Genomic DNA, 20,982 nt, shown 5'->3' with positions numbered 1-20,982 from the left:
ATACTTCCCGCAAGATCAACAATTTCTGCACCATTGACAACTGGAAAAATGAAAACAATTTATATGTTACAACTCGGGTAGTAAGTAATTTTAAGGATGACTTCGCCTTCACTCCAATAATTGCTTTTTTTTTGCGCTCTAAAGAAAGAGTGATCGCGTGTTAGTGTCAAAATAGGGCACTGAACATACATTTGGGTAACCTTTGAACTTCCGAAAAGGAAGCAAAAAACTGGCGAAACTTTTCTGTGATAGGTCGAGTTGCCGTAGTGTTTTCATGCTTGAAAATGTAACCGCTTCTGAGTTAATCAGGGATGACCAGAAGCCTAGCAGACTGTTGAGTACCTTTTCCTTGCGTCTTCTTCATTGATCGACATATTTGTTATGTAAGCTTGATATTTTAGGAATCCAGGGGGTAAGTGACTCGCCTCCTATTAAGTGGCTTGAGAAAATCCTGTGCTATCAAAGTCAGTTAAATGTGACCAGTTCTCTCTGTCTTAGTGTATTTTTGAGAGTATTTTCTATTTTTGGAATTATACGTTGTCATTTTCTATTAGGTTTTTCTTTATCCAGCTAGGTATTTCAAAATATTCCAATATAGATATTGTCTTCTTTTCCTTTTACGCCATATTTTGTGATGGCATTCCCACACATTTTTCTTGCCTTCCTGTTTTGTAGGATTAATACACAATCCCATTTCCTTTGTTTAAAAATCCTGCACATGTAGGCACAAGTTTTCTCCCTCCTTTATAGCCTTATTCAGTTTTTCCTCCTACCCACCGTGAATTGGCTACCTCTTGATTCAATAATCTGTTCAGTGTGAAGCCGACCGTTTTGGATGACTTACACAAATACAAACGCCTTATTTTGCACATCTTAGAATGACAGAAAATGAAAACACGAGACAGTCAAGGACAGGCTAAGTTTGTTTAAGCCACTTATAGATAAGGCTGATAGATATCGACAAATGAATAAAGCGGGTAAGCTTCTAAAGAAATTGTGGTGCTGCGTGAGTGGGAGGTACGACAAGATAACTTAGTTTTAACAACTGAGTTGATAATATAAATCGGCCATTGTAAAGACCTTCTAACGCAGACATTTCGAGCGTTTCGCTGAAGATGATTTAAGGGCGTACTAATGAAGAACTTATTTTTCGGACCCTTCGTGTGTCTAAAATATTGACTGTATATACCTTGCATCAGATCTTCTTCGCATGAATAAAACCTAGCGGGAGCCTCTGATGGTATACTACAGAGCTGGTATGTAAATTTTTAAGGTATTTGCTCATGAATTGGCGGAAATGATTACAACACTAATAGCGCGGGAACGATTTAAAACAGGAAATGTAAATTATGTTGCTGGGACCAGATGCACACACTCCATCGTAAATCGTTCAATGACTGCTTTCGTTGTTGTTGTTATATTTGTTGCTGATTATTTAACCAGTTGCTTCAAACCTGTGAGTGACAACAGCAGCAACTGTATCTGTATTTCTGTTTAAAAATCGTCTTTGTAACCTTATTAAACTAAACTGAATAGAAAAACGGCTAAAAGACCTTCAATGTGGACGCACCTAGATTGCACCTGACGATATACTCTGAGCTCAGAGCACAGTGTGCATAATGGAAAGTTTAGGCTAAATTGTTCTCTGCCCCAGCGCTGAGTAGCCTGCTTGCAGGTATGCGCGAGATTCAGCGGGGTGAATGTACTCGGTCGCTATATTGGACGGGCGGAAGATTTGGGACGAGTTGACAAAGCGAGCTGGTCGTCCCAGATCTTTCACCCGTCCAATATGACGACCGAATACATTCGCCACACTGAATCTCGCGCATACCAACTACCGCCTACGAGTAGGCTACCCGCTGAATAAAATAGCTTCAAGATAAAGTTTTTTCAGGCGTCTTGTTCGTAAACGAAAACGATGGCAGAGAAGCAGAGCAAATCGCACCCAGTTCACGAGCCTTAGGGATTATTTGTAAGATGGAGGGTTTCTTAGCTTAGCTTTCTCGCTTGCTATGTCATATAAGACTGCTCAGTGATCGAGTGCTATTTAGACTCTAGGTTGATTACGGAGTATGCTTGTTTGCTTACGAACAATTTAAAGACCTCTTGTTGTGCGATATTATTTTAGTAAGTTATATTTATGAAGTGGGTATCAAAGAAAAAAAATCCAGAGATAGAAAGGTTTGATCCTATAAACTGACAGTTTAACTTATTTTAGATTGATAACGTCGAATTAATGCGTTTTTCTCCTGGATTAAAATGCTACTGATTGACCCTAAAACTGACTTCAGATCAAATGCAAGGGGAAGTTATTCTTTCAATCTCAAGGTTTTCTAAAGTGCGCCGTACAAATATCAAGGAAAGCCAATTTACCGTTAATACCTCAGTCTCCGCACTCCCAGAAAAAGACCTGTCAAAATCGAGCAATTTTATTGGCCCTGAAACTTGACACCTCAGGAGTATTACACGCCATATTTTTGCAATTAGGTATATTCACTCATGAATAATGCTTTGCTGTTATTCGAGTTTTTAATCTGGTGCAGCTATCTGTTCATGGGGATCGCGTTAAGAAACCCGCGTGAGAAATTCAACCACCTGAACTCGCTGCAAGGCAAAACCATGATCGCTGTGTTAAGGTACGGAAAATATTTTTGAGTTACATCTTCGCAATGTAAGCTTTTAGAAGAATGGACCTCATATAGACCAACTCTGTATGACCAACATCTGTTGGGGCTTTTTGGTAAAACTTCATGATCTGTGATAAAATCATTTTTAAATCTAACGTTCGTGAAATTTCGAAGACGACTTCTTTATTTTTGCATCGGACAAAGAAAAAATGATGATATAATGAATAGGGTAAAACATTCGGAATTTAAGCATGACTCGTAACAGACGACAAAAACTTCAAGAATTCAAAAGTGCCTTGAACAAATTTCGATTTTCGGTCATTTAGTCTTTCACTCAGAATACCATGAAACTAAATTCGATTCCAGTGAGGTGGTTGAAATAATTTATGCGGGAAACATTCTCCTTAACCTTTTTGGATGGAAAACGAAATTTCAAAAACCAGATGGCCTTGAAAGAATAAACGCCTTCGTTCTAATGAACAAAAACAAGCCGCTTAATGTCAGACTCTGGCTTTCACATCAGTTTGTCAGATTTTGTATAATATGCAAGATGCAGTATCTTTCTGGAAAGAACTAAAAAATACTTTGCATTATATATCGTCGTGATTATCTCATGAAATTGTGCATTGATGCTCAAAATAAAACCATCTGTATTTTCTTCGGCGTAGGGGAAAAGCCTTTTAAATAAATTCACTCAATTTTTGAAAGAAAATGACCTGTCTAATGACATTATTTTTAAGACTTCCAGAGACAAAATTGAATGGATTTGTCTTATTCATGGAAGAGATTAAAAAATTTAACGCATCTTTATCTATTTGGATTTGAAGACAGATCCCAATTGCATACTCTGTAAAATGTTTAATTTGTGTGGGACTTGTCCTTCTTATTAGTCTATAGAATCTTTGATAAATAAACTTTATGTTTTTTTTTTTTAGTATCTCAAAAAACTGGACACAGACATCTGTAAGTTAATGTACAAAGCCATGAAATCTGATAAAACTTGGCTAACTGAACCGTGAAAATCATAGTCTGTTTTTCTACTTCAATCATTTAGGTTTAATGTTTTTGTTCAGTAATTTGCTGAGCCGAAAAAGTTCGCAACCGCAATCACCTGAATTTTATACGACTTAAGTTGTGGGTAGTTAGAATGGTTTTAAGTTGATTGGACGATCAACATGAATTATTATTGTTATCAGAGAAAGCCATGCATGGTCCCTGCTCCCTGGGGAAATGCCAGTGGAAAGTGAAAATCATATTTCACTCTAGCCTAAGAACATCACAGAGCGCGCGAAACTAGTTCATGTTTTGAGCGTATTGAATGGTTATTTGTTAAGTCCGTTACTTGCATGAAAAATAAAACAAAAAATGCACGCTAAATTGGACACGTTAGCTGCCCTCGCGTTTAATAAAGTAGAGATTTTGTAGTACAAATTTTGTTTTGACCGTATTGCGCCGATAGCATTTTAACAACGATTTTAAACTGATTTCGATTTTGATTTGAAAGATGTTGACTTAATCGACGTTCAAGATTCTTGATTGATGATTTTTCTACGGGTAGAATTTACCTTGAAAAGTTCCTACTCGAGGGAAGGAATTTAAGATATTAGTAAATCAGGCTTAGAGGTCGATCTAACACATTCGGGAAAGATCTCTCGAGATGAGCATAATCCTGTTTGTTTTTCTTGTCATAATCGTTGAGTGTTAACTGAAACTAGACGTGTTTGTTCAAATGACTTCATGTTTTGCTGTAGGTATAAATAACTTTATTTAAGAGATGGTAGGTCGATTTACTAGAATTGCTGAATCGTTAAGTTTCTCTCACTTTTCAATAGGCCTTATTTTTTTTTTTCAATTTCTAGCATCAATTATCCCTAGTGAAGAGAATTATGTCTTACTGGTATCGTCGCTTAATATTTTGTTTTTGTTAAATTTTCGTGAAAATTTGATGAATTTCTACCTGAAGGAGGGGTAAAATCCGTGTAGGGCGCTTAGTGGCATTAACATTGAATCAACGGGTAGCGTACAACCTCTTAGATTCACTTTCACCATTTAAAGTATATCAACTACCACGGGTTTACAACATACCAATGGAAATGTTCAAACATGCAATTCGCAGGAAATTCAAAAGATACATTTATTTGTCGGGCAAGCGGAGTTCGAGAACACAACAAAATGCAACTGCATGGCCCTAACAAACAAACTTTCTGATAAATGATTGCGGTTTTGGTTTTGTACAAGATGGGCTAATTAAATTAAATGAAATCCAGAAATCGCTTTTTCGTCCACCCCCAGAAAGGCTTTATATATTCTGAATATAAAGCATTAAATTGTGATAGCTTCAATGAATTCTAAACCGGAGGCTGGAACTGATTTCATGAAGACTTGCCTTAGAGAGGTTCTGTGAAGGCTACATGAAATAACTCAAGGTTCGGAAGAACACCGCACACTGTTGGCTTTCTCTGTGGCGGCCGCATGTCAATCAGGACCGCGCCCAGTTAGCCCAATGGATAGTGCGCTAGACTGTTGTGCGGGAGGTCGAGGGTTCGACCCCCGGCCGGACCAACACTCAAGGTCTTAAAATAATTGAGAAGAATTTGCTACATTTCTATAACATCGAGAAATGGTTAGATATTCTAGTCTTCTCGGATAGGGACGAACAAATGGAGGTCCCGTCTCCTGCAGGGTTGGGGGTAGGATACGTTAACTTCCCACGCACGAGATTACTGTGTGATGGATGTCCTCCCTGGGGTGGAATGGGTGGAATGGGTGGGCCCGTCAATTACTGGGCCCGCAGTAATTGACGCAAGCTGTTGCGGTTTCCCTACCTGTTGGCGAAGCTAAATAAACTAAACTAAACTAAACTAAACAGGACCATTTCAAGTCTACAATCTATCAGAGTGTTTCTTATTGTATGGCCAAGATATCTGAATCGGTTGACTGTCTTAATTAATATACTAATGCACACGTTGGCCCTCTGACTAGAACGTTGAAATTCGAATCTTGAAATCCGGATACGAGCGTTTGACAGGTCGCTGCATATTGTCTTCTTGGGCAAGACATGGCAAGGTTACCTGGGATGGATTGGCATACATCCCATCGTCCATTGCAATAGAAACTAATGACAAGCATGGGCAGATTTAGGGCTCTCATCTCTAAGACATAATCTTCACTAAGCCTGTACACAACCTGTGACAACTTGATTAACAGAAAGTTGTACCACGCATAAATGTAACAGCAGCCAGTGGGGCGACGCAGAGACAATTACTTTATCTTTTGCTGATTGAACCTTAAAGTTTTTCAGGTTATTTTTATTATCATTTTATTTTTTTTTTCACATGGCTAAAAATATCACAAGTAATAGCAATTATGCAAGGAAACTGAGGAATTTCCTGGCTCTTTGCTGAAGTACTCGCCAAGATGCCTGATGCAAATGACGACATCGTTTTTGTGCACAAAGCTTGCGTTTAGATTTGCGCCAAAAACGAGCCAAACGCTACGCTAAAACCACAATTACGCCAAGAAACTCCGAGCCCCCAGTTGGAATGTTCCTCATTTAAGATAATGAACGGTGGGAAAATTTGCAAGAAAAGTAATTTTACCAGGACACGTGGCAGGATAAATCGTATCTGCAACACGAACCGACGAAGTCACGATCGAATGTCGGTTAAAATTTGTTTAGTTTGAATAAAAATAAAGTTCTGTGACACGCTGTTTATCAAGATGTTTGGGACTTGGCAGTTTATCGGTGAGATATAATACTGAGCATGACAAGTCATGCAAGTATTGTATTTAATTGCAAACCACGCAGCGCATGAGTGTTTTTTTTTTCCTTTCAGGAGTCAAGTCAAAGGCAAGTATCCCGTGCGCTAAAAGAGAAAGATGAGAATTGTTTTTACTCTGTTATGAAACAACGTGTGAGCATAAATAACATGCATCGCGAGAGAAATTAAAAGCAGAAAAAGTGATTTGATTCATAAAAATCGTTGCGCACGCGCCTGCTAAGAGTGGAAATTGTATTCACGATTGAGGGGAATCGTCATGATGGCTGAGCCTAATGAACCTAAGCTAAAAATTACAATTTTCTCGCTTACACCCACATGGCAAATACGCACTATGTCTACCTCTTTTTGCGCCCCTTCACTTATATTTGCCCACGCGCTTGAATAGTGTTTTGTCGATTCAGCTGCAATCCTTGCGTCAGGTTTCTTATATTTTGTTATTAGAATTAGGTTGGACGCACATCCAGTAGGCGCGAGGTTCTCATTTGTTCCTCATTGAGTCGGACATAAGAAGGTGAGTAGGAACCTGACTTTATTTCGCCTCAACTTTTGATCCTGCCGGCATTCCTTTGAGATTTCCGCTATTGTTGTATTAGATATACTTCCCCATAATGGCGATCAAAATCTTAAGCCTGCTCATCATACGGAAATGATCCTGTTAATGAGAAGGATCATGATTTGGATGGTAAACCATGAAAATTTCAGACAAAATAAAGCAGTTTATCGGCGATGTGATGATCTGAAATTGTTGCTAATGCAGGAAGTACGTCTAGAGTAGAGCAAAGTATACTCCCCTACATTAAATTTTGAGTTTTAAAATTCTATATTTCATTTTCTCAACCTAGTAGGCATCCTTTCTGGTGCTGATATATATTCCAAGGCATGCGCAATTCAGTAGTAGTCTAAAATCTCAGCTGTAATTTAAGAGAAGGGTCTATTTTCAACATGAGACAACTTCAGGAACAGTGAAAGAACAGGTGCTCGTGTAGTATTCTAATTATATGGTAAAATGGAATCAGTGAACATTCCAAATGATAGAAGACTCGATCAGTTAGGAAGATAGATATCGAAAGGGAACTAGATCACGCAATTGAGACTTTTTGAGCATTTTAGTCGAGAATGTCCGAGAGGGTGCAATATTTTTAATATGATACCATTTGTCACGACTATTTCTGATTGAATGGCGTATTTATGTAGACCAATCAGCATATAACAGTCCATTAAAATATTATGTCGACTAAAAAAAAAATAGAAAAAGCATAGAAAAACGGAACAAAACAAAAAGTAAGTCTCGCTTCCTAGATTTGGGTTTTGAAGGCGAACGGTCGTTTTAAAATGTTGTAAATGCAGCCGAGGATGATGTTATCAGAAGATAGTCAGGAAGTTATGAGAATTTTTTAGGCAGATGAATCGAGATCACAGATAAAAAGCAAACCCATTCTCTTCGAGACATTTGTCTGCCACTTGAAGGTGCAAGTCAACTCGTAATTAAATGAATAGACCAAAAATAAAAGGGATTCGTTTATACCAGCGACAATTAGGCTTCATATTCTCCAGATTATCATACAGATAGTTGTTTTCACGGATGTATTTTCGACTTTAAGAGTCCTTTACGGCTCCATGATCGGCGTCCGACTTTTAGACACGGTCGAGAAACTTAGAGGATATGAATGGGGGAAGTCTCCTGAATTTAGCACCTACGAAACTTTTCCTCCAGCAAGGTGTTTGTAACCTAGTGAATCTGTCCCTGCTCTTGATGAATGTTTGCATTATGGTTTTCGTTGTTTGCCAGAAATGAAACATGAAACACGCCAAACCAGGAGCCCATTACCCGGAGCTTCCATCTTCCATGGGCTCGTGGCCAAACTTATTCAAAATCTAAACAATTTCCATGGGCTCACGAAATAAGTTGGACGAGCTATTGAAAATGCACTAATGTTGGATTTTCATTACGCAGACAAAAACATTTTAAGAAAAGTAATATTGTAGTTGTTTTGGTTTGAGTTATGAAGAAGGGAAATTAATATGTAGTATGTTTACATACTTCAGAAGCTATGCGTAATCGGAGTTGAGTTAGAACATCAAAATATTGAAATGAATGTTCTCGTATTTGTTTTCTTCCTTTGTTAGATATATTCTCTCTGTTCTTAAAGCAAATAATTTTAATAATGATTTTGCTGGAGGTTGTTTCTCTTGACTGATGTGCTTCGAATACTGGTATGTCATCGAATAGATCAAGAATATGAGAGTCAAACGTCATGAAGTTAACAAGAGTTACGGTCTGAGAAGAGGACACTTGCTAAAAGCCACAAGCATCTTTAAAATTGTCACAATTGCTTTAATGAGATAGTTTTGTTCGAACTCGACCCGCGGACGGGATACACGGTTAATTTTATCTAAGATGTCAACAACTTTTTTAAGGTATCATTTTTGAAGATCGAACTATACTTCAATTGCGAAAGTATGATGACAAAACTTATAAAACAAAATGAACAAAAGAAAAATTAGAAAAGGACAAATGATAGATAAACGCCCCCGGTGCATCGATTCTGATATGGTACTACGTCATCATCACATTCTCCCTGCTTTTGTTAGCCATAATGATTCCTAATGATTGTTCAGGGCCGTCATGGGTTGATTATATTCGACCCACACGAGGAGAATTTTTAATACGAACAGAAATACTTGAAGATCGACTGGAGCGGCTTAAGACAACAACGACCATTTGAAAAATCGGTAAGGAAAATCTGCTTTGTATCATGAAAATATCTGATTCTCGCGTGGATCATTGTTAAACGTGTTTATGATGATGATCTAAGGGTGGACTAAGATCAGACTACCTCCAGTTATACATTTTTTAGAAGCCTTGGTATTATTTCTTCGATTTGAAAATTGTTGCTCAAAGCATTACCAGTATAGTACAGCGTTTATTTCTAGAGTTTGGTGTTCGCCAATAAGGTTTCTTTTCAAATCATTTTTGTCGCGTTGCTCTATTACATGAACACTACATCATGATTTCCAAATACGATTCAGTCTCACGAATGCCCTAAGTTAGCGATTCGGGAAAAAAATTTCTGTAGCAGTTTTGTTTGATCTCTAGCAATGGTTTTTTCATGAAAGTATTGCAATTGATGCTGGCAGTTAACAGTATCCCTGATGATCAGATGACGGCCAGAGGGATTTGAAATTCGTTCCCTCAAAAAAATAAGGAGTAAGTCGACATATTTTTTAAATAAGGCCCTTAAGTTTTTTTTTAAAATATTTTTGCTATCAGATGTGATTTGTTAACTGTCTTTCATCATTCTCGAAACAGTTGGGCTCTTTGCGAGTCGTAAAACCAAACTCCAAAACAACCAATCCGAAGGAAGAACTACATCAGAAGGAGCCAATAAGAACGTAAAGTAGATACAAGCAAACAACTTAAAGCGCGGGTTTTAGTCTTGGGTCTGATTGGTCAAGGCGCGAGTTTTCTTGACCAATCACAAAGGCCTTAGTAAAGTAAAACCAAAGCAATCCCGGATGTCTTTTGAAACTCAATTGCAAATTACTCTATTTTTCTCTTTCACGTTTCTTCTTTCATGGATTGCTTTTATTTCAGAGATCATACGTTACAGAAAAGGGTGCAAGACTTTCAAATTTTACTCCTTCAATTCTTAACTTGCAGAAATAATAAGACTGTAACTTCTTCTTACAGTATCGAATAACGATACATTACACAACAGGCAGGTGATGAGAAGATCTAAACTTATCAGCTACAGGGTGTCTTCAAGTCGATATAGTTCAAATTCTCTCAGTCAGTTTATAAGGAAACTAGAGGGGAGAATTACTCACGAAATTGTTGTAGTTAAAGCGTGAACCCCAAACTGGATTACTAAGACTTGCACTTTAAGAATCGAGCTATGAAAACATCTCTTGCGCATGAATGTGTCTCGAGAACAAAACAGAAGAAACAGTGCGAGGCAATTACAGATTTTAAAACGACAGTTGAGTGATAGGAAGCGAACAAGCATTCTCAACAATCCGAGTTGTAAACCATTGAAATTACGTGATTGCGTAAGAAACTCGGCTGATCGATGTGTGCGACTTATTCCTTTTACCTCGTAGCCCATTTGTATCAACTGATCTGTTTTGAATCTGATATGATGTACACAATTCTTCAATTTTCTAAAATTACGCTGTCAGAACACAAATGATTCTTTTCAAAGACAGCTTAGCCATGAATTTGAATGCATTTTACTGATAAACAAGTTGGACAATGATTGCCATAGCCTGGCAGACAGGAAATAAATGACTGTCGTCAATATACGCCATATTGCGTCAAAATTGAAAATGATCTGATATCACGTTTGCTTTTTATAGTAACAGACACTTCTGCCTACACTGTAATTCGTTATTGAGCAGCAGGGGGAGGAGAAGCAGGGAGGGGTGTGTGGGGAAAAGACATGAAAGGTTAGAAAGTGATGGATCAACGTCGTAGCCCAAAACTTCTATCTTTTCTTTTCCTTTTTTTCCCTTCCATTTACAACTGATTGACAAAGTCTACAATGCGTTTTAATATCTTCAAGTCGGACAAGGTACCACTTCTTTAAACCTACGTTGAAAAGACACACCCAGACACGTTGTTGCGACAGACATTTCGTCGATAATAAAGAAACAGGCAACAAAAGTATCAAAGGGAGGGGTTTCACTTGTATTTCTCCTTCGCCAATACACCATTCCGTCGATACATTCCCGCACAATGGGTTGAAGTAATATATCCCGCCGTCCCCCCGCCCCCCCCCCCTCCCCCGACGCGTTTTTAGGCTAGGTACTTAAGCATACTGTTACATTTACACTACCCCTGATAAGCTGTGGTTACACGCTCAGGAAGAGCGGCTTTCCTTTAAAGTGAACTTAAACGGTCTGCATAACAAAATTTAGGCCAATACCTGACAGGAATTCGTGTTTGTTGCCCTTACTCGGGTCATTGAGCCTGGTACTAGTAATCATTTATCCACTTTTCTCCGCATGCCTCAGTACAAGTCACAGATGAACCAGATCAACTCAGTGCGGTAGAAAGCTGTGCTCGCAGTTTGCTTTAAAATCCTTGTAGTGCAGATTCCAATGGTAAGTTTAGTTCACAAAGAAACAGCTTCTAAATCAGCTGGAAAGGTTTGACCGCATTGCTGGATATTTGTTTTGCAAGCTTATTATCAGTTCATGTTCGCACAGTGGGTTGATTCAAAAGCCATGTTCTACCACTGGGTTATTTTGTCCAACAGGCCTTAACACTCAATAACCTGTTAACAGCTGCCTTCGTGAGGCACGCGTGTTCTTTCCTTCAAACCAAACTAACGTAAATCTCAGGCAATAGAAAAAAATTATTTGTGCGTTGAAATACAACAGGAAACATAGTTAGCCAAACACTCAGTAGGATAAACCTCATTTATCATAAACAAACTCTCTGTGCTTCATTGGACGCGTGCTTCTCTCACGGCATTTTGTTATTTGTTTCAAAATTATCACGCAAACAAATCAGCATGAACCTACTGACACGCACAATGAACAAAACTTTTCGTTCTGATGAACAACCACTTTGCAATTCCGCCAAACGAATGGGTATCACAATAGCTGTACATTTTTTGTATGTGCTACGTAAAAACTACTAGTTACTAAATGTATCACGGTCAGTTTACTAGCGCCCGAAACGGTTTTAGTGCAGTAAAGGAGACCAATTTTACGCATTCTTAGTTTTTGTAGGACGCGCTTACGCCATTTATGGTTGTGTTCTGAATTAGCCGGCCAGAGCCGGACAATATCGGAATAGTTGATAATTGAGATGTATCGCTTGTTTTAGCCAGAGGCAAGAGAACTCCAATTAGTTCTCAGTGGGATGTACATCTGGATGCCAAAAACTTCAATGAATTTCAATAACAGTTTTGCTAAAAAACTCATCACCAATTACGAAAACTAAGCAAAGTATGCAGTCAAATCTCTGGGACTTTCATTTTATATGATTAATCTTCGCATATTATATCTAAAACTGTTACTCCGGCAAGTCTCTTTAGAACATATCTTCAGAATGCATTCCTTTTTATTCGAAAATTTGGAACCAATTAAAGTCTTCTTTGCCTATAAAATTTTCTTTTTTTTTCTCAGCATCTGTTCGACACTGGTATTGTTTTTGAGTGCCATAGAGCTTGTAACTGCGTCGATTCATACATTTAAAGTCGGAATTTCTTTACTCATATCTAGATTGTTTCGAAAAGAGTGATTTGAAAATTAGTAGGTGTTTTTTGTTTCTCTCGCAAACAGAGTCTGAAACTGTTAGCGTGGAACAGCGCTTAAAGATCTGTCATGATACTTCGCAATTAACGCTTTAGCACCAAAAATAATTATTAAAAATCTGATAACTAAGATCGTTGAAAACAACTGGATTGTTAAATCGTGATAAGAAGAAAATTTTAAAGACAGAAAACGATGCCAGTCTGTCTCCAAATAGGTCCAACTGTAAAGAGAGTGGAACGAAATTATAAAGTAAGTTTAAATGAGAGATTCGATGAGAAATAGCACTTTGATTCATCATAAGTTCTAATGCTCTCTCCTCGATCGCTAACAAAAAAGCGAAACATTGTCAAATGATAAGTTCCCTCAACAGAGGATTTCATCGTCTTTTGGTTCCTTTAGGTGTTGTTTCAATGTAACGTGGATTTTTTATCAATGTTTTGGAAACGCTTGAATTCTGAGTATAATCAGCCGCATCAGATAAGAAACACACACAGGTTTAAGTAGTTTACAGGCTGTGTACGCAGATTAAACATATTTAAAGGCTTAATGGATTAATCATCTGCTAAAAAATAATACCTTGGAAATTAATTATTCACCGCACATCAAATCAAAGTCTGAAGTTGTCGCTGATCTTATCAATCTGTAAAGCGCATTAAATGACGATACATAGAATTGCACTGGGTATCCTTACCTGGGTTGAAAACAAATGCATATCTTAGACATATCAACTCTGTGTTGGAACTAGCGACTCCATAGTCATTATAAATCTCTTTGAAACATTGCGTTAAAGCTATGTCTGAAATAGTGTTCCGTTTATTCAAAAATTTGGCCCACAATTGCAAACTTTGTCAAACGCATTCGCTAGTATAGAGGTGGTGAAAAAAGAGCGCTTAACTAGAGAAATATACTGAGAGTGTGAAATAAAACTTAACTGATTCCAGTCCAACAAGGTGTTTTTTAGATTTAATCAATATTTTCAAGGAAAAGAAGAATAAATCAAAAGTAATAATCAGTGTTTCTAAAATGAAAAAGCCATGAGATTTAATAAAACTCCACAAATAATAACAGAATATATATGGACAGAGACTCATGACCTAGGTCATAAGCTTCTGATATGAAGTACTAAACTCAGTTACAACTCTCTTTTTACTCTCCTGCCTCTTTAACTCTCTTAGTGATGCTCAAATTATATAATTCAAGCATTGTTCCATTCTTATCACTTTCTCTTATATTTTCACAAACTATTTGAACGCTCATGCGATCCTCGAGGATTCCCTTACACTACTATCAATTAGGGAATCATATCTGACCCGATCCGTTTCCATATTGTAACTTTTTCTCATTTTTTTCAGTTGAGTCGCGTAGAAAATGGCGTAAGGGATATTTGAACAAGAATTACTTATAAAAAACCTTCGAAAAATTCTTAGCGATATTGGAAGAGATCATTGAATAAAAGCAACCATACTAACATTTGTCTGTTTGAGGAAGTGTGATTCTAGCTCATTCCCACAACACTACTTTGATTAATTGAAACAAAGTCGGAAACTTTGAGCTAAAGACACACTCGGGTTCTTATAGGAGAGAGTCACGAAAAGCCCCAAAACGCCTTTGGGATAATTTTCACTGTTCACAAAGCTAACGTGGGATTTTATTTATCTTAGCTGTAAAGCCTTAGCTTCTATTCTTTCCCAAATTAGCTTTCGAAACGAGTTACAAAAGAATTTTTGTCACTTCATAGCTGAAGCAGAACTGAAAATTACCGAGTTATCATTGATTTTATCGTTTATCCATGCAAAGTTCAAACTTTCAGGGTTATTTATTTAAGTACTGTAGATCACTTTGACCACCTTCAGGGTAGCCATTAAGTGTCTCATAGTTGTGTCTCTTAGGGCCAATAACTTTAGCCAATTCTTCATACACATAAGTGAAATGAATTATCGAAAGTAATTAATTTTAAGTCTTTCTTTATCGAATAATCGACGAGATATTTTTCGACATCAGTGGATTTGCAATTGAAAAAATATTCCTCAGGCTGTTTACTTTTGTCGGAACAACACACTTTTGTATTTGGTAATTCTGACTTACGGAGTTCTGCAATACGCAATTTGCCTTCGAGGAATTGAATACGGGGGTGTAGGGAGCTAAATAAAGAGACCGATTGATCGCTCATTTTTGTTCAGACTCGGTATCTCGCTGTTGTTTCCAGAGATTTGGAAGCGACTTTTTCACAAAAAGAAATTAACTTCGCAGCATGCGCACTTTTTGTTTCATTATTTGTAAATGCAGATTTCCCAAGCTGTTAGAGTTCCGTTTCGGCATGAAAAAGAATACTGAATTAATCAGCACTGGATTACGAGTTAATCTCCATTTCTAAATTGGCAGAATAGCACAGGAGAATACAGGTATTACGAATCCTTTAGTGGAAAGCTAACTGAGGGAAGTTTTTATATTTCTTTGGCCGAGTGAGTGGCATTAAACTACGGAAATTACCTTGACAATGGAACTGTATAACTATAGTAAGTAGGGTTGAATCGGACACTTGGTAAATTATTTTTTCATTTATGTATACTGATGTAATATTGGAAAAGTAGGATCAGCTTCTAAATGATAGTTTCAGCGATGAATTTAAGATTTATTCCAATTTGTGACACGAATTTTTCACGTAAGTCTCACATTACCTTGTTTCATGTCATTTATTTGTTTTTTTGCATCACTCATGATCATGCACGATGTTTTTTCTGTTTTTTTTTTTTCCTTTTTCCCATGTTTGAGAGAGAGAAAGAGAGGAAAATTTTAAAAGAATAGGGACACAACGTAATCCGGGTGTAATCTCATTTCCCGTTTATCTGTTATTCTCGAATCAACCTTTAAGTATCCTCTTCATAGAAAAAACGAAAATCTCACCTTATACAATCCGTATGAAAAAAACAACGCAAAGTGCCTGTAACGACGAACTATGTTGTTCAATGTTTTCCTAGCTTTTAGCTGGCTTGCTTCTCTTTAATTATAATTACCTCAAGCGGATAACGTATTCCGCCACATATTAATTGCTTCTAGGAGTTAAGGCCGGTTCACAACACCGACATTTGTCAATACATAGAAGGAACCAGCAATGCCTTCCAACGACGTTGTATTGTACTTCTGAAAGTCGGTCGGGGCGCACAACACAATAATTCAATAAGCTTATTGTCGCTTATGGCATGACAAATTGAAACTTTGTACGATGCTCATCGTTTACTTTGTGATCTGGTTTCGGAAAATTCAATTTAATAGAAGTATTAATTCTGGCAGCTTAGTTACAGTACTTTCTTACGAAAAGTCTGATCGGCTCTTTTCAGAATGAGCAAAAGATATTGGATAAATTCAATACTATACGACACCAAGATGATTTGTGCAAACATAGCATAAGTTTGCGCGAAAGTAAAAAGCTACCGCTGTTGTTTACTTTCTCAGTCAATTGACCAAAGTCGACGAACTAAAACGATTTTTAATAAATATTGCTGTGCTCCATAATTAATTTTCTGTTAAAATAAGAAAAACCTCTGTTAATTAGACACAATATCAAAGAGTCTCTCTTCTTTGAAGTTTATAATTATTCATCGGTGGACCAAGCTGTGAGGATGACGAGCCAAGGTTTTTACATTCAGTCCATTCAGCTGAGGATTAGCTGAGAGTGAGAAGTAGATTTGCTGCGTAAAATACAGCAGAGATTAACGTAACATATTATTTTTCTTCTCGTTTTCGCAGAGTGGTTGCTGATTTGGAATAGTTGGTGAAGAAGTAGAGCTTAACTGCAAAAGACAGTGTCTGGTCGTTCCGGAGGACTAACTCTATTCGATTGCCGATAAATATCTGGAAACAGCTATTGATGTAATACACTATGGTTGCGGCTGGAAGTCTTAACTCCACCTTAAATGAAACAGCTAATCCTGCCGCTTGTCCTGAACATTACGAAACAACCGCAACACAGACCATAAAGACACTAGTTTACTGTGTTATTATTTTATTCTCGCTTGTTGGAAACTCGATAGTAATATTTACAGTATGGCGAAACAACAGTATGAGAAGTGTCACCAATCTCTTCATCGGAAACCTGGCCGCCAGCGATCTTTTAATCACGTTCCTTGGAATGCCAAACATGATAACTCAGCTATATCTCGGACAAAGGTGGATTTTCGGAGATGCTATTTGCAAGATCGTGGTATTTTTTCAGAGTGTTTCCGTAGCAAGCTCTATTTTGACCCTTTTAGCGATTTCCTTCGATCGTTTCTGGGCTATCATCTTCCCATTTCGAAGACGACCATCGTTCTTTGCAGCCAGATTCATGCTTGGTGTCACCTGGGGGACTTCGTTGGCAGTAATGGCTCCTTTTCTGTACGCGCAAAGGGTCGTAGTTGGGCCCCAAGGGTACGAGAAGTGTATCGAAGATTGGGCCCCCGCTTTTAACCCCCAAACTGCGGCAAAGGACTACACCTTGGTGTTGTTCGTGACATTGTACGTCTTTCCGTTACTTACAATGCTCTTCATGTATTCATTTATTGTCTCTAAACTATGGAAAAGGCAAATTCCGGGTTTTCGTTCGAGCCGAGACGAGATCAGAACGCGCACATTGAGAAAAAAAGTCGTCAAAATGCTTATAACAGTGATAACTCTGTTCTGTGTATGTTGGCTGCCTCTTCACGTGTACCTGTTTATAGTTTATTTCGCCTATGATAAAATACCCTGTTTTGACTCCTCCATGACCTTTTATTTCACTTCGCTGTTCTTGGGACATGCAAACTCGGCCATAAATCCATATTTATACGCTTTATTTCATCAGAAATATCGGGAAGGCTTCAAAGCGGCTTGGACATGTTCCGCTATTATCCCGGATGATATGGGTTTTAGCAGGACTTACAGCCGCCGCCGAAGCTCGTCAAATATCACGTGGTTAACAAGATCTGACAGATCGACGATGATCGGCCGTCGCTTCAGCACCGCTGCCATTAGCGAAAAACGCCGTCTAAGTACAGTTACCATTGTCGAAAAACGCCGTTATAGTACGGCTGCCATACCAAGAACCACTAGGAATGCTTTGTCAAGAAAACAAGGCACGGTTACAAATCCTGTCAGCGTCTAATCATACCGACGAACTAAACAAGTTTACTAGATGGTTGTAGATCTTTGAGACAAAGCTATGATTTTCCAACAATGTTACTTATAAATCGCGTAATTTTTCTCCGAGTACTACTGTACCAACTTCTTTTTGCTTCAGTTTTACCAACTTAAAATTGGATTTTTCTCCCCTCATCAGAACAATATTTTGTGGTTTTCTCTGGTCACTTCGTACACCATAGAGAAACGACTTGAGCCGAGAAAAACTAAAAATGGTAAAACATTTATACTCGATGTTAACCAATGTTATTTTCGCACAATTTTCTTCTTGCCTAATCTTTTCGCTCCCAGAAGTGATCAGAAAGGAATTTCTTCTCATCACTATATACACACTTTCAAGCAGTAAATGTGATGAGGGGAAAGGAAACTATCAACAAGGGAATTTGTTTAATTGGACACCAAATTCTCAGAGATAGAGTTATTAGAGATGTAACACAGACAGTATAGAGAATTGATATTCAGATCATGGGAGTGACTGGGTCAACGGTCCGGACAGATCGCAAAAAAGTCATCGCCTGGCTTAATTCTTTTAGCTTTTTAAGCTATCGTGAGAAAAAGAAGTAAGATTTTAAAATAGAAACCTTCCTTGATACATACGTAGGTTTAAATCTATCAGTGTCTATAAAGAATCTTAGAATTATGTACAAGAATAATAAGAAATAATATAATCAAAACCCGAAGAGCAAATGTTATGGGCATCTTTGAATTTATACTTGGTTTTTTTTTTTTTTAGCAAGAATTTCTTGAACACTGCCTGCAATCTGTCATTTTCCCTACCCTCTAAGTAAGGTGTCCGCCATGTAAAATCTCTTCAGTAATGTAATCTTTCTAGCTGTCCCGTGTCAGTTTCCCAGATGTTCTCCTAATGGCCAGGTTAATTAATAGCAAGAGTTTGGCGAGAGTTTTTTAAAAGTCGTATCACACCTGACTGCGCCTTCGAATTCCATTTGCTAGAGACTGGAGATTTTTTCCCACCGTTTCTTTTTACCGATTAGATTAGATTGTGGTAAGAACCTCCATGTTGGAAAGGAGTGGAGCGTAGTCGCAACGTAAGTGCAATTTTCATAGACCACTTTCATAAATGGCGGCCGGATTAATATTCTTTTGTTTAAATCAAAATTAGCCCCTCTGGCCTCGTTCTCTCGTTCAAAATTCAAAAGAATACATTATCTCAAGCGACGCCAGAAAGGCTAATTTCAATTTAAACAAAAGAATATTAATCCGGCAGCCATTTAGGAAAGTGGTCTATACCTATCCGTGAAATGGACCTCATTTTGCCACTTTCTTCATAATTTCCACACTTGAACTTCGCTCTATATTTACTCTCCATTCCGTCATAAAACCCCCCTAATTTAGCAGTATCCGTAATACAAATGTCGGAAGAGCTTCGATGACCTGTAGGTGATAACCTTCAATCTTTAATAATATTTAATAATCTTTAAGAAGAAAAAAATATACTAGCAGTTTCAAAATAATATCATAAAAAAATAATAGTGTGTTGATTTTAGCAAGAAAAAATCAGCCAAAATAAGTCCTATAATGCAAACTCGTGTAGAAAACAAACTACTACCTTCTTGTTGAATTTAAACTCGTGGTGCACGGATGTGCCACAGCTTTAAAACTGCTTCCTTGTTGAGAAACACATGATTCACGTATTAGACAAAACCACGAAACTGCTTCCTTGTTTAAAGACACAACTGATGCAAAAACGAGCCAAAACAGTATCTGTGTGAACTGTTTAAAGCCCACTCTAAAAGCAAACAGAACGAGGCTGGTTAGTATAGAATACGATCTACAATTATACTAGCTTCTTGTAAAGTTAAGCCGATAAAGCATCCAAATTCGACTCCGAGCAGTCTGTGGTTTGAATTCTCATGGAGAAAAAAATTTCGTGTCATATGGACTTTGAGGTTACTTCCTACCTCGTGGGTGTCCTTCGGGAAAAAATTCGTACGCGCGCTAGTTTGAAGAAAACCCTAACAAACTATAAATCAAAACAAAGCTTAATAGATGCAGTTTACGATAAAAATATCATTTAGGCAATTTTCTCATTTAGGAAGTGTCAGGAGCCGGTAAGGCGTGAAACAACCGAGGGTCCTTCTATTGAATTTATCGGGTATCGGACCCGCGGCATGAGAAAAATGGCTGCACAGTCTCATTCAAAAGGCATCAATCAACAGAAGGGTGTCAGGCTCTTCCGATATTCTGATCGGTTGTCTAGATATTCGCATCTAAAGTTAGAGTAGCGAAAAATATGCGTAGTCTCTTGCGTAAGTGGACACCACGTAAAAAATATTTCAAATATTAAAATTTCCTGACACACTTTTGTTCGTGATCATCTCAGGAATGTGTTGGCGAAATTTCACGAAAATCGGTCAAATCTACACACCCTGTAAATTCGCTCAAAGGGGATGTATTCCTCTCAAAATCGAATGCGAGATTTTAGCTTCTAAAGGTTTGTAAACAACTAGCGCCACACCAGGAGATTATCTCGCCTCCTGAAACCGCTAACCAATGAGAGGACGACACCTCCCAGCGTCAGTGACAATGGATCAAGATTTTCCCGGGAAAAGTATCGCGTAGCAGTCAAAGTCGGCGAAGGAAAATTCCGCGGCAGAAAGGGTAAATCTGTCGCATTCTTCTTTTTCTCCATCAGTTTCGTCATATCTGACGAAGAATATTGTTTACAACCTTCCGTGGTGTTGACTTTAATTTTTAAGCTGCTTGCCCCAAGGATAATCGAATGCTGCCGATCTTCAGCGGATGCCGAGCTTGTCGAAGGCTCCTGGCCAAACCAAGTGCCTTTGTCGCTTTAAACATGGTTTTTTTTTTGTTGATGTTGTTTCGTTTTGTTTCGTTTTGTTTTGTTTTTTTTTTGACATAATGCTGCCATTTCTTTCCTCTTTGGGCCTGTTTTGTCTTTTTCTTTACCCGAGGACTCCTCTCCAATTTTGAGTTATGTATTTTATCCATGAGAAAAGGCTTTCCACGAGCAAATAACTTCCACGTTTGAATTTTGTCATGTGCGCGATGTAAACAAAATATGCAAACGACATGAAATTGCCGCGAGTATTCCTCTGGTTCGCCCATTTACGAGATTATGACACCTTCCTGATTTATTAGCTCTTATTGGAAAATACGTTTTTCTAAATAAG

General features: G+C 37.9%; 1 protein-coding gene across 5 annotated transcripts; it reads left to right on the top strand.

The window, feature by feature from the left end:
• Positions 1-2,525: 2,525 nt before the first annotated feature.
• On the top strand, positions 2,526-19,673 carry LOC148724330 (QRFP-like peptide receptor). Of its 5 annotated transcripts, XM_088732080.1 has the most exons (5): positions 2,528-2,636; positions 3,563-3,590; positions 6,464-6,920; positions 11,423-11,512; positions 16,421-19,673. In XM_088732080.1, exon 5 carries the CDS (start codon positions 16,554-16,556, stop codon positions 17,790-17,792), a length of 1,239 nt encoding a protein of 412 aa, XP_088588206.1. In that variant the 5' UTR covers positions 2,528-2,636; positions 3,563-3,590; positions 6,464-6,920; positions 11,423-11,512; positions 16,421-16,553; the 3' UTR covers positions 17,793-19,673. The 5 variants fall into 5 exon arrangements, with proteins under 5 accessions (XP_088588208.1, XP_088588206.1, XP_088588207.1 ...); XM_088732081.1 differs by lacking the exons at positions 2,528-2,636; positions 3,563-3,590; positions 6,464-6,920 and adding an exon at positions 8,182-10,855; XM_088732082.1 differs by lacking the exons at positions 3,563-3,590; positions 6,464-6,920; positions 11,423-11,512 and having other exon boundaries at positions 2,526-2,636.
• Positions 19,674-20,982: the final 1,309 nt, after the last annotated feature.

This window comes from Stylophora pistillata, chromosome 9, assembly GCF_964205215.1.
Source record: "Stylophora pistillata chromosome 9, jaStyPist1.2, whole genome shotgun sequence".
NCBI lineage: Eukaryota > Metazoa > Cnidaria > Anthozoa > Scleractinia > Pocilloporidae > Stylophora > Stylophora pistillata.
Note: the sequence above shows the minus strand (reverse complement) of the source record. Positions and strands in the feature narration are given on the sequence as shown.

Excerpts from the sequence above, each read along its gene's own strand:
- LOC148724330 (XM_088732082.1), top strand. The coding sequence starts at position 16,554 with ATGGTTGCGGCTGGAAGTCTTAACTCCACCTTAAATGAAACAGCTAAT.